The sequence below is a fragment of the Phocoena phocoena genome, chromosome 13, assembly GCF_963924675.1.
Source record: "Phocoena phocoena chromosome 13, mPhoPho1.1, whole genome shotgun sequence".
In the NCBI taxonomy this organism is placed as follows: domain Eukaryota; kingdom Metazoa; phylum Chordata; class Mammalia; order Artiodactyla; family Phocoenidae; genus Phocoena; species Phocoena phocoena.
In genome coordinates, this window is record NC_089231.1 from 27209663 (window position 1) to 27222197 (window position 12535).

Here is a 12535-nt window from a genome sequence, read left to right on the forward strand (position 1 = left end):
TACTTAAGGATACACAAGAATAACTAAATATATGGAAAAATATATTATGTTCATGGATGAGAAAAGACTTAAGTTCAGTAAGATATCCAAATTTCTCAGATTATTCTATAAATGCAATGTAATTTCAGTCAAATTCCCAAAAGGCGATATCCCACAGCTTAAGCTGCTATTAAAATTCATGTCCACAAAGGGCTAAGTATTGCCAAGATAACTTTGAATAGTGAAAATAATATTTACAAAATTAATAATATGAGGATATTTACCCTGCCAAATATTAAAACATTCAGATCTCTAAAAACTAAAACAGTGAGATATGGATAGAAGGATAAACAAATAAATGAATAGAATAAAGAGTCTAGAAATACACAGAAAGTGGTATAAATCAGAGGGAAGAGGATGAAATATTCAACTACTGATGTTTAAACAATTGTCTAACCATATGAGAAAAGATAAAAGTAGATCTTTTTACCTTTCTTCATACACAGAAATAGTTTCCAGATGGGCTAGAGACTTAAATGTGAAAAAGCAAACTATGAAATTTTTAGAAGAAACTTTGAGTGTCTTTTTAAAAATCTCAATTTAGGATGGAGTTTCTTGAACAATTCACTAAAAGCACAAACAACAAAGGGAAATATTGATAAAGTCCATTAAAACAAGAAAAATGTCTATATGCTAAAAGCCATAGACAAAGGAAAGACAATAGAAAAATATGATAAAGTACATGAACAGGAAAATTATGGAAGAGCAAGGTCTAAATGGCCAATATATATATGAACCAATCTCTCAAATGTATGTATTGAATATATATATGAATGTCTTTCCAAATAATCTTTTAACCTTTTCAAATAATCAAGGGAATGCAAATTAAAACCATAATTAGACGCCATTGTACACACACTGAAACAAAATTTTAAATATATGTGTTAATAATGATTGTGGGGAATGGGAACCCTCATGCACTGCTGGTGGTAATTGATGTAGTACAACCATTTTGGAAGGTAATTTTGCAATACCTAATACATTGAAGATGAATATACGTCAGGACCCGGCAACTCTATAGGTGTCTATTCAGATCAGTTCTTACAAATGGGCAGCAGAAGGTAAGTACAAGAGAGTCCAATTCAGTGCTATTTACAATAGCAATCAACTAGAAACAATCAAATGTACATCGGTGAAAGAATGAACACATAATAGTGTTTTCTTCATTCAATGACTATTATACAGAAGTTGGACGAATTCTGTTACTAGCATCAACAGAATAATCTCAAAAGCATGACATTAACTTAAAAAAAAGTAAGTTGCACAAGGGTGTGTGATGATAGGATGATGGTAACAGGAGCAATAGCAACGGCCCCGTCCCTTATACAGCACCTACCATCTCCAGGCACTGCCCTAAGGGCTTTGCACACATCCATTCAGTTAATTCTCACAGCAGCCCCAATGAGGTGGAGCCCTTATCATCCCTATTGTACAGACAAGGAACTTATCTTAAGACAGAGCAATGTGCACTATGATCTTATTTCTGTAAAATTCTAAACATTCAAAAATAATATATTTTCTTTATGGATACATACATGTGCAAGCAAAAATTCATGCGAACAATGGATACCAGTTGACTGTAGTGTTTGTTTGTGGGAGGGTGTGGTGGGGGAAGGGATGGACCATGAGACTTTAGACCTACCCGTCATGTTTAATTTCCTTTAAAAAAGAGAAATGCCTAAAGTTAATTACACAAAAGGTTAATATCTGTTATACCTCTTACATCTGGGTGGTGGGTACATGGATGACTATTATTATTATCTATATGTTTGAGTTGTGGCAATTTAAAATTTAGAAAAATTTAAAGAATCAAATTTTGGAAAAGGAAGAAAACAGAATAGCGTAAGCAAAAGGCTGGTGCTTAGGTGGGGTTGTAAGGGTTAATGTGACTGGTAGACCTTGGAGGGTAATAATGGAAAACTGAAAAGTAGAAGGAACAGGTTAGATCGAGTCCTAACTATGTGCTCAATACCTGTGTGCCTTTTGGCCAGTTGTTTAACTTCTCCAAGTCTCAGTTTCTTCATCTGCAAAACAGAGTTGACAATACTTCCCTCCTAGATTGTGCCGTGGAATAAGTGAGGGAAGAGACCGTGTTAAACACCCAGCAGTGTCTGACGATACTTATCATCACTGCTTTCCAGAGGAGTCAGGCCTAAGGAAGCCTGCTGGCTGATGTCAGGGTCCCAGGCACAGCCCCTAGACCAACGACCATGGTTGTGTTCCTAGTTCAGGACCAGCAGCCAGTAAACAAGGCAGGGCCTCGGGTCCAGGGATGGGGGTGCAAATCAGTTTACTAGGGTGGGGACTCTGGGCTAAGGCAGAAATCAGAAGCCCAGTTGTGGGTCCTGGGCACAAACCACACACAAGGCAAGCCTTGGCCTTGACTGCTGGCTGGAGGGATTTAAGGAGCCTGTAGATCTTGGGGTGAAGCTGCCCTTTTTTTTTAAATTAATAAACTTTATTTTTTAGAGCAGTTTTAGGCTCACAGCAAAATCGAGTGGAAGTACAGAGAGTGTCCACATACCTCCTGTCACAACCCACCACCTCGCACCGTGGTGACTTTTGAAACCATCCTTCAGTGGGCAGCCCATTAAAGTCTGGAGCTGTTTCTTTCTCATCCTCTGGTCTCCTTTGTAACTTTCTCATGTGTCTGTGCATACAGGTGAGCGTAGGCTGGAGAATGAAAAGGACAACTTTGAAAAGGGAGCGGAAGACAAGTTCACAGTGGATGCCCCAGATCTGGGGCAGCTCATGAAGATCAGTGTTGGCCACAATAACAAGGGGCCGTCTGCAGGCTGGTTCCTGTCAAAGGTGGGTTCAGCTGACTGTCTGTGGTCCCTTGGCCTGAGAGGCAGGAATTCCGGCTCTTCAGAAGTTATATTTCAGCCCTAACTTCCCTCTTTAGATCTGTCTCCACTCTTCTGCCTAAGTCCACTGGCCAACCATGCTGCCCTCCCAGTAGCCTCCGAGGCTTTGCCTGTGTTATCACCTTCCTAGAAGGACCACTTCTGTCAGCCAGGGTCTGATCATCCTTCAGGGCTCTACCATGAAGTGTTTCCCATCTGGCCACCAGAACCTCTCCCTCCCATGAATGTCTATAACCCCGCCAGGCTTGTAGCGGTTCATTTCACCTTAATCATAAGCTACATTGTGACTTATCTTGGCCTGTTGCTTTGTACCTCAAACTTCTGGATCTCAGGTCCTCATAATTTCACCTACCCAGGACAAAGTGAAGAATCAAGAAGAAAGCAAAAAGGCTTCTGAGAAGCTAAGACGTATCTGGCTCAAAGTTCATGAGGAGAGCTCATGTCCCTGGCATTACCTTGCCCTGCCCTGATTCTGAAGGCAAGACCCCTCAGATTCTCACCCAGTGCTTGCTTATAATCCCTTCTAGCAAACTTGCTACCTGTAATTTTAAACCTATAGCAGAAAATTAGAAGGAAAAAGAGACTGTAATTGGTAGGGTTATTGAGAACTGTAATGGGGAGTCAAAGAAGATATAAAAAGCCAAAAGAATATTGAAAAATGTGAGGTCATTTAGAAAATGGACTATGTATTTTCCTTAGTCATGAGCTCTCCATCTATTTCAGCTCATCACAGAATGATAGGAAAAGATTGATGTGTAACATATTTTGGAAAATACTTTGAAAAGGTCTTATGGCCTAAAAACAGAAAACCCTCAGATTATAATAATTTGACTATTTAGAATGAAGCTGTCTGATAGTTGAGGTTTTGTTATTCCTTAATTTATCATCTTGTGTCAGTTAGGAACATATTTGGCTGCAAGTATCAGAAAATTGAAGTGCAATGTTAACCAATCAGGGGCTTATTTTTCTCATCTCACGTGAGATACAGATATGGTCAGCTCAGGGCTGGTGCAGCTGCTTTCTGAGACACCTGGTCTCTCGCTGTGTCGCCATCCTCAGCACTGTGGCTTTCATCCTCCAGCTTGTTGTCTCATGATCACGTGGTGGCTGCTGAACCTCTCTGCATCTTATCTGTGTTCTAGGCAGGAAGAAAAGAGAAGACCAAAGGGGAAAGACATTTTTCTGGCAAGTCTTGCCTTATTTTGAGAGAAACAAAACTCTCCTTGGAACTTTTGCCTGTGTCACGTGGCCACCCTAGCTACGTTGGAAACTGGGACTTCAAGTAGGCTTTCCAGCCCTCATAGTAGAAGTAGGCTAAGAAGGTGATTGGAAAGGGTGTTGAGTAAGCATCCTTGAGTGTCTGCCACACGTCTCTCCATAACTAGCCTCAAAGTTCCTTGAGGGCACCTCCCAGCTCTTGGCATGGGACAAGGTGCTGAATCAGTGAAGCAAGGAATGGCCAAGTGTCCCTTGGAAAGAGCGGGCTAGCCTGGCCCTAAGAGCAGCCAGCCTAATTCTGAACAGGGTTCCAGGAGGCTAAGTGGAACTGCTGCTTGGATTGGAGAAGAAATGAGGCAGGAGTCCAGGTCCCAAAGAGCCAATGTGCGGGCAGAGGTGTGTCTTCAGGGCAGACAAGGGAGAGGAGGCAGGTGTGTTTTAGGACCTCAGCCAGGATGGGGCACAGAGCAGGTACCTTGCAGCCCAGTTCCTTCATCCTGGGAGGGAAGACTGAATGAAAACACAGGTGTAGTGGAAGGAGCTGCAAAGTGCACCCGACGGCCTGAGGGAGGTCTTGACGTAGTCATTGCAGCTGTACTTCTTGAAGGCAGCTTCCTTCTTGATCACCTGGGCCCTCACCCCCTATGCTCTCGGGAGCTGTGTGCAGGAGGCAGGTTTGCACACCGAAACAGGTCCTTTTGTCATCTTCATGCTCAAAGGACAGGGCAGCTTGGCAAGATGTGAAATATATGGGTGAGAACACTTTTTTCCTTTAAAACATTATAAATCTTGTTCTGTTACCTTCTGAAATTTGACATCGAAGCCAAGCAGACTTTTATTTCTTTCTGGACAAACTGTTTTGTGGTTTTTTGTTTTTCATCCAGGATGCTTATGGGATTTTTTTCTTTTTATTTATAATTTAAGTCTTGCTAGATAATGTCTAGGAGCAGGGTCTTTGTTAGTTCATTCATCTTCCCTCCTCTCCCCTCCTCTCCCATTTCCACCCTTCCTCCCTTCTTCCATCCCTCCCTCCCTCCTTCCTTCCTTCCTTCCTTCCTTCCTTCCTTCCTTCCCTTGTTTTTAACTTCTCTGGATCAAGATGAATCTTTTCCATGATGCCTAGGATTATTTGTTTGTTTATAGCTCAGAAAAAAGATTTCCTATCATATACTAGATTCTTGCTTGAATGGCTTTTTTCGGGTTTCTTCTTCAGGAGCACCAGTTATCCATTTATTGGATCTCGGCTCTCTGTCTTCCAAAGATCTCAGCTTCCTTTTTATTGCTTTCATCTCTATTTTCTTTGCATTCCATAAGAACTTGTCAGATTCTCCCCCACCTCATTATTGATTTGATTTTTCACACTACCAGTTGCATTTCTTTCTCCTATTAATATGCATTTTAATTCTGAATGTTTCTTCTAATTATTTTTTTCTTCTTACAAAAGTAATATATATTTATTGTAAAAAGTTTAGGAAATATAAGTAAGCAAAAATAAGATAATCTGAACCACCATAATTTCACCATCCAGAAATTACATATCCTCCAGACATTTTTCTGTGAATGAATACACATACGTCATTTTTAATAATGGGTTCATAATAAGCACAATGTTTTACAAACTGCTTTGTTTTTACTTTCAAATGTAACATGCCTGTTTCCCCATGCTCTTGAAATAGAATAACGTTGATATTTCACAACGTAATTTTTAATGCCTATAATATTTCATTGCCCAGATATACCATGAATTATTAAACCAATTCCCCTTTGTCGAACATTTCAATTTTTTTCTCAAAATTATTGATACTATAAATTGTGCTGCAACAAACATTCTTGCAGCTTCTCTTTATATACATCTATGATTATTTCCTACAATTAATTCCTAGGAGATGGTTAAAGGGCATGCAGAATTGTAAGAACTTTGATGTATTTGCTGCTGTATAGTATTGCTTTCCTGGATACCTTTCCCATGTAATCTAGCTCTCTTTTCATATCATTTTATTGCCTTTTCACTGCAGCCCTTTCTATTTAAAGATGTTTACTCCTGTTCATAAAGACCATATCTTCTTATATTCTATTAAGCATACCCGTTTCTTGAATTCTTTTTCTGTATCCTTTATCCAGTCCTTTCCAGAGTTCTGCTCTTCTTCTGATTCTTCAGAATGATGTTTCTTTCCTCCCTCCGTCTCCCACCTTCCTTTTCTTCTTTTCCTCTTCTTACTGGTTGCTAGTCAGACACTATTTTAAACCAGAAGCCCAAGCAGGCTACTTTCAGTGTGAGATTGGTTATTCTCTTTGGAGCCGGTGTTATGTGTAGGGGCAAGTTCAGGGCCTGGTTGTCAGGTCCCCACCTGTCCCCCGAGTGCCAAGGTGGGTGTCCCTCCAAAGGTTCACTGGCTTCTGAAGAACTCCTAACAGTCTGTTCCTTTAATGTAAGCCAAACCAAAATGCTCCTTGGGGATAAGACATAAAAATAATTCAGGAATTTTGCAGGTCAGAACACCTGGATTTACTAGATATTTTCCTGAAGGACGAATTACGATGAGAGAGGAGGAAGGAGGGTTTTAGGTCCCAGGTAGGGTGGGCTCAAGCTGAAAACCAGAGGCTAGAGGAAACCCTGGGGCACCTCTCATCACTTTGTGACTACACAACGCATAGCCAGCCCTAACCTCCTGCCTTCCCTCTTGACTGGGTCTCCACGCTGCCCCCTCCTCACCTAACCTCCACAGAGACACCAATTAAAATGCTGTTAAATTGTCTGCATTTCCAAATTTGACACTTGCACAGTAAGTGCTCCCACTCTCGAAGTTGCCCAGTTGGTTGCCTTGGACATCACACGACAACTGCTCCTTTGGTATTTATGTGTGAGGGCTTGGTGGGATAAATCTGAAAGCCAATATTATTAACCCCTTCATAAGTCATCTCCCTCCTCTTCTTCCTTAGTCAATTGCCCATGTGTGTTCCTCAGCCCCCTGTTCTTTATCCCCTCTCCGGGGCTGGCATCCTCCCTCCCCCAGGCTTTGCACATGGCTTGGGTCCCCGTGTCTGCTTAGTCCAACAATTGTGACTGACTCAACTGATCAGTTCAGCTCAATGACCACCACAAGAGCAAGAGTCACAGGATGGAGCATTGCGCTGCCAGTGGGCCTTGCCCTTGGCCCATCTGCTTCAGTAGAGGACTTGCTTGAGGCCCCACAGCTCTTCAGTGACAGTACTGGCACCTGCCCCAGGTCCTCTGGATTCTGAGTCTGGACACTCTCCACCGTGTCATACATTAGAAAATCCAGAATTGGATGGATCGCCTGCCTCATGCCTTAGGGAGCGTTAAGTTCAACCAGTACCACTGGCTCTAACAGGAAGAGGAGACAGAGGCTAATGAACAGATTTCAGGGACCTCAGGAAGCCCAACATGGCCTCATGTCACCAATTTATACTCAACATTCAACAAACATTTACTGATTGATTATTATATCCTAGGCCCTGAGCTACCAACTGCAGCTGTTGCAGTGGACATGGTTCTGCTTCTAAAAGAGACAAGACGAGTTCCTGAACACTTCCTTACTATAAGGCAGGTTACTTACTTTAACCTTATATTCCAAAACTTCAGGGAAAGTCCAGCTTTCAGTGAACAAACATTCTGTCCTAAGGGTCCCACATGTGTTGATCAAACCAAATTTCCCAGTTTGAAAATCAGAAAACAGAATCACCCCAACTTTAATACGAAGCAGGACGAGATGAGTCTTACGTGAGGTACAAAAAAAATGTTGGGTGAGTTGTGCCTGATTGAGCAACAGAGAGGGCTTCAGGGAGGGTCCGTTGGAGCTGGGCCATGAAGATGGGCAGGGCTTTGCCAGGAGGAGCAGGGAGGAGGACTTCTTTGGGCAGAGGGGATGACAGATGAGGAGCAGCTGGAAGGTGGCACATGGATACTAAATAACTGGACCAGGGCACAGGGCTCAGAGAACTAAGAAATAATGTCAGGGAGAAGGTGAGGGCGGGACCACCGCAGGCGCTGATCAGAATAAGCCATCAAAGGTCTTTATTGAATGAGGCAGCCGAGGCAGTAATGAAGGAGTGGGTGTGTGGGCGGGCTCAGAGGGGAGGGATGAAGTGTAGAGGAAAGGGTGAGAGCATTGGGGGTGTCACCATTCAAATGCTGTCATTTACCATTACTCATATTTGTGGTATGTTACACAGTAATTGACACGGTATTGCAGTGTGATGAGCGAGGTGCAGAGCGTGTGGGGAAGGAGGAGGACACCGACCCCCCTTCCTTCGCTGAGCTTTGTTCCCCCCATAGAACATTCCCTTGTTCTTCCATGACACTAGGTCTCCCCCGCTAAGCCCTGGATGCCAAGACTTTTTTCCAAGTAGGTTTGTAAACTCCAAAGTCTTCCTCTTTTATCTTCTCCTGTGTCAAAACCTATCTGTCCCTTGCCCTATGATCTAAGAACTCCAGATGTAAGCCACAGTTCAATAGGGGTTCCTGGAATGTGGCGATGACTGCTTATGAGTCAAGCAAGGGCCACCTTTACTGGATAACAGATATGCATTTTCAAAGGGATGGTTGGAAACAGGGATAGGTCTTACGTTCATTTCCTGCCCCGTGGCTGATACAGAGAGGGAACGCTGTGGATCACCCAGACTGTCTGCATCTCAGGCACCTCGGCACGTGGGCGGTAAGGAGGAGACCCTTCAGCTTCTCCAGATTGCCCTATGTGTGTGGGGTTTGTTTCTTCTGCCCAGAATGGGTCTCCGCTCCAATCAGGTTATGGAAAGTTGGTGGAAATTATTCCCATATGGAGGAGGGAGAGCTGCTGTGAGTCATGGTTGACTCTCTACACTGATCTGCAAGGTATCGACTCCAAGACAAACCCCATGTGCTCACACAGACATGTTTACCCTGTGCGGGAAGAAATGCAGGCCCCCGTGTCCTGGACTGTTTGGATGTGTCTGTGAACCCTCTGGAGAGAACAAGAAAGAAAGAACCCCTGCCTGGCAGCTTCATCTTTTCCTCCTCTTTTTCGCGGTTGGTTTATCCTTCTTGGCTTTCCGTAACGGTGGTCTCGCCTCGTAACTGCTGTGTCCCTGTTGCTGCAGGACAGAGCGGGCTCCACCGTGGACAGGCCCCCTTGTCTGGCTGCCATCTCGCCTCCCAAGGGCTCATGTCCCCTGGTTTCCCTCTTAGAAGGTCAGCCCAGCCTATAGGCTTGTCTGCAGGTGAGAATATTCCTCCAGGAGATAACAGCTCTTGTCTTCCATTAGGTTATTGCTTCTGTCTGTCTGTCTGTCTCTCTCACACACACTCCAGGTGTGTGCTTCTATCATTCATGATAAAGGCCACTCTGTCTTTCCAGTCTTATTTTACAGTTGTCTCTGCCAGAACAGCAGACTGTGAAACTGTGGTCTGGAGGGAGCACCACCATTTCATTCTGTTAGCAAAAACCATTCCTGAGCTGTCTTGAATTCTTAAAAGGAACTTTATGAAAACTCAGGGATGTCTGGGCAACTTGTGAACACAAGTGGAAAAGCTGCTTGTTCTCCCCCAGAGGGGCCCTTACTAATATCCTTTAAGCAACAGGGGTCATGGGTCCCAAGCAACAGGACCCATATCTGCAGAGGCCAGAATGCCTTTGGGAGAGTCCTCTGCCACGTCCCCCTGGACAATCTTCCTGTACCGACGTAGGCTCCTTCCACATCTCACCTCTCTGCTCCTTCCTACAGCACTCACCATTTGCTACTAGATGTGTTCCAAAATGTTCCACCCTCTGGGAGCCAGCCTCCTCCAGCCTCATCCTGCAGACCTTGGGACTAACAGATGTCGTCAGTAATTGTTTATATATTTCAATACTCATTTGGAAACTTTCCAGAACTGTTCCTGGCCTTTTATACTTTTTATATCAGTGCTTAAGTGTTTATGTCTCAGCCTTTCTTTGTGATTTCAGAACGTCTGATTTTTAGAGTCTTGTTGGTTATTCAAATATTCATTCATATATTTTCTCTTCCCTTTGTGGTTCAGCTGTGCAAGCTAGTTTTGTCCCACAGAGTTATTTAATGGCAACACATTCTATTTTTCAGATTAGCTGAACTTCTCAAGCCAGGAATGTCCATCAGCTATCAGGCCAGGAGAAGGCCCTTTATTGATGACATCTTTGTGAACTGTGAGGGCGGTTTGTCATTTGCTCTTGGAATTATACCTGGCACACCAGTCTGTGAACGTTTAAAGACAGAAATGGTGAATCTGTATATCTGTCGATCAGTAGACTTGACAGCTTATCTGATAAACTGAGTCTTTTCTTTCTTCACCTTGCTCTTCCAACCCTGTGAGGGTCAACGTAAAGGGGGTCAGGAGGTATAGCCCAGATCCTTGGCTCCCCAATCTCCCCACAGCCTCAACCCTGGGAGAGGAAAGACAGAGAGAAATGTGCAGATACATGAATTGGGAGAGGCTGGACTTCCTTTCAAGGCAGAACCCCTTCTGGACAGGCCACAGAGGTCTCCAGGCACTCAGCTCTGAAAGTACATACACGCAATAAAAATCAGCAAGCTCTGAAGGCTGACCCACACCAACCAAAGTTACAAGGGACTGATTTATAAACCAGAGCTTAAATGCTGATGTATCTGGAGAGAGAACCCTGGTGGGATGGCTGGTCCTGGCCACTGGCTCAGGCCACTGACCCCTCTCTGGTGGGTGATATACTCAGGAGTTCAGCTCTCAGCCCAGAAGATTCCTTGATGAACATTGCATTAGAACAAGGTGAGATGCCTTTAGGCAGACCAAGACATGCCCTGTTTCCACACTACAGACAGTTTGATCTTAGGAAGTGAGTCTTTCACTGAAAATCGGAGCCCCACTCTGTCAGGCAGTCCTGGGAGTACCTGGGCAGATATTTTTACTTTCCAACTCACCCTGTCTGTCACCAAATGCATCTGCCTTCCCATTATGACTGGAGGACTTCATCTGGTTATTGACGATCACACTTATCTTAGAGTGAGTTTTTAGTTGGATGTTCCTGGGACATTTTAGGAGGGCCCCTCAGCTCCTTGGTGAGCTCTAGAAAACACATTTATCTCAGCCTCGCCAACAGAGCTCACATGTGAGTCCCCGTGGGGGCTTCATGGATGCTCAGTTCTCCTAACTTCACTGTCAGTGGCTGACCTTTTCCAACCTGGTCACCAGATACTGGGATTCTGTGTGCCAGATTCAGGGCTTGTAGTTCCCTTTATGTGGACTCTGCTTCTCAGCAAGAAGGTCAGAATCCCAGCCTTCAGCAGGTGAGGAAGACGGTGGTCTTGATGCTGTCTGTAAATCCAGGCTTCCAGTTCTAGCTCCTCAGTCTCACAGGGTCCATCCTGCTAAGTTTCTTGCATAGCATTTTTTAAATGATCCTTAGCAGAGGAGGGAACAAGACTCAGTAATTCAAGGAGCTAATTGTCAGTCATCCCTGTTTGACTCTCAGTGCTTTGCAAGGTTTTCCTGACAACAGGTGTGTCCTTGTGATAAGCTTTCCTTGGGCCACGAGGAAGATGAGAAAGTATACTTGGAGTTCACTCAAGTGATGGAGGAATGGATTCGGTCACCAGGTGTGACCTCAATGACACTTAACCTTCCTTCCCTCTCTTCTCCTTCCCAGATTGTCATTGAAGATATTGGGAATAAAAGAAAATATGATTTCCCTCTTAACCGCTGGCTGGCCTTGGATGAAGACGATGGCAAAATTCAGAGGGATATCTTAGTGGGCGGAGCTGAGACCACAGGTAGAACAGAAGAAAGGGGGGGCCCAATTGGCTAATACTTCACTTTCTGCCTGAGGGTCAATGTTCTCATCTGTGGGTCTGGAGGCCTGCAGTCCAGTGGGAAGCAGCCATGTCTTTAGACCACATTCCTCCTGCCCCTGAAAGTGTTCTGTCCCCCCGGGCTGGAGTCTGGGGCTCTGCTGATACCAGAGGTGATAAGGTGCCCCTGAGCAGACACTGACTTCCCAGGGCAAGAGAAGTTATGCGCAGGATGGAGCCAGGGTGTGAACTCCCGACACACGTGGATATTTATGAGGATGTTGACTGACCCTTACCTCCTCCTACTATTGAGCGCTTCCTATATGGCAGACTCTCTCTAGGCACCTGACTCATGTCATTCCTCTAATACTCACAACAACCCTAGAGTATGGGAACGGTTACTGTTCCCATTTCACAGTAGAGGAAATTGAGTCACAAGTTAGGAGACCTGTTCCAGGTCACACAGCTGATAAGTGACAAATCCAGGATTTGGTCTGCCTCCTAAATCTCTACCCTGTGTGAGTTCCATGGAAAACCTGAAGCTCCCAGCATGGAAGTTCATAGATGTTCCAGAATATCAATGTTGGTGAACGCGCACAGCTGAGAACATGCTCTGGGACAGACCCTCCCATGGCTCC

At 44.3% G+C, this 12535-nt stretch overlaps 1 protein-coding gene across 2 annotated transcripts in view; it reads left to right on the forward strand.

Moving 5' to 3' along the window:
• Window positions 1–12535, forward strand: part of LOXHD1 (lipoxygenase homology PLAT domains 1) — a 198858-nt gene that overhangs the window by 41453 nt on the left and 144870 nt on the right. For both annotated transcript variants that reach the window (XM_065889869.1, XM_065889870.1), the window contains exons 6-7: window positions 2702–2850; window positions 11756–11879. In XM_065889869.1, the coding sequence (XP_065745941.1) occupies window positions 2702–2850; window positions 11756–11879 (273 nt within the window). The remainder of the gene's footprint in view (window positions 1–2701; window positions 2851–11755; window positions 11880–12535) is intronic.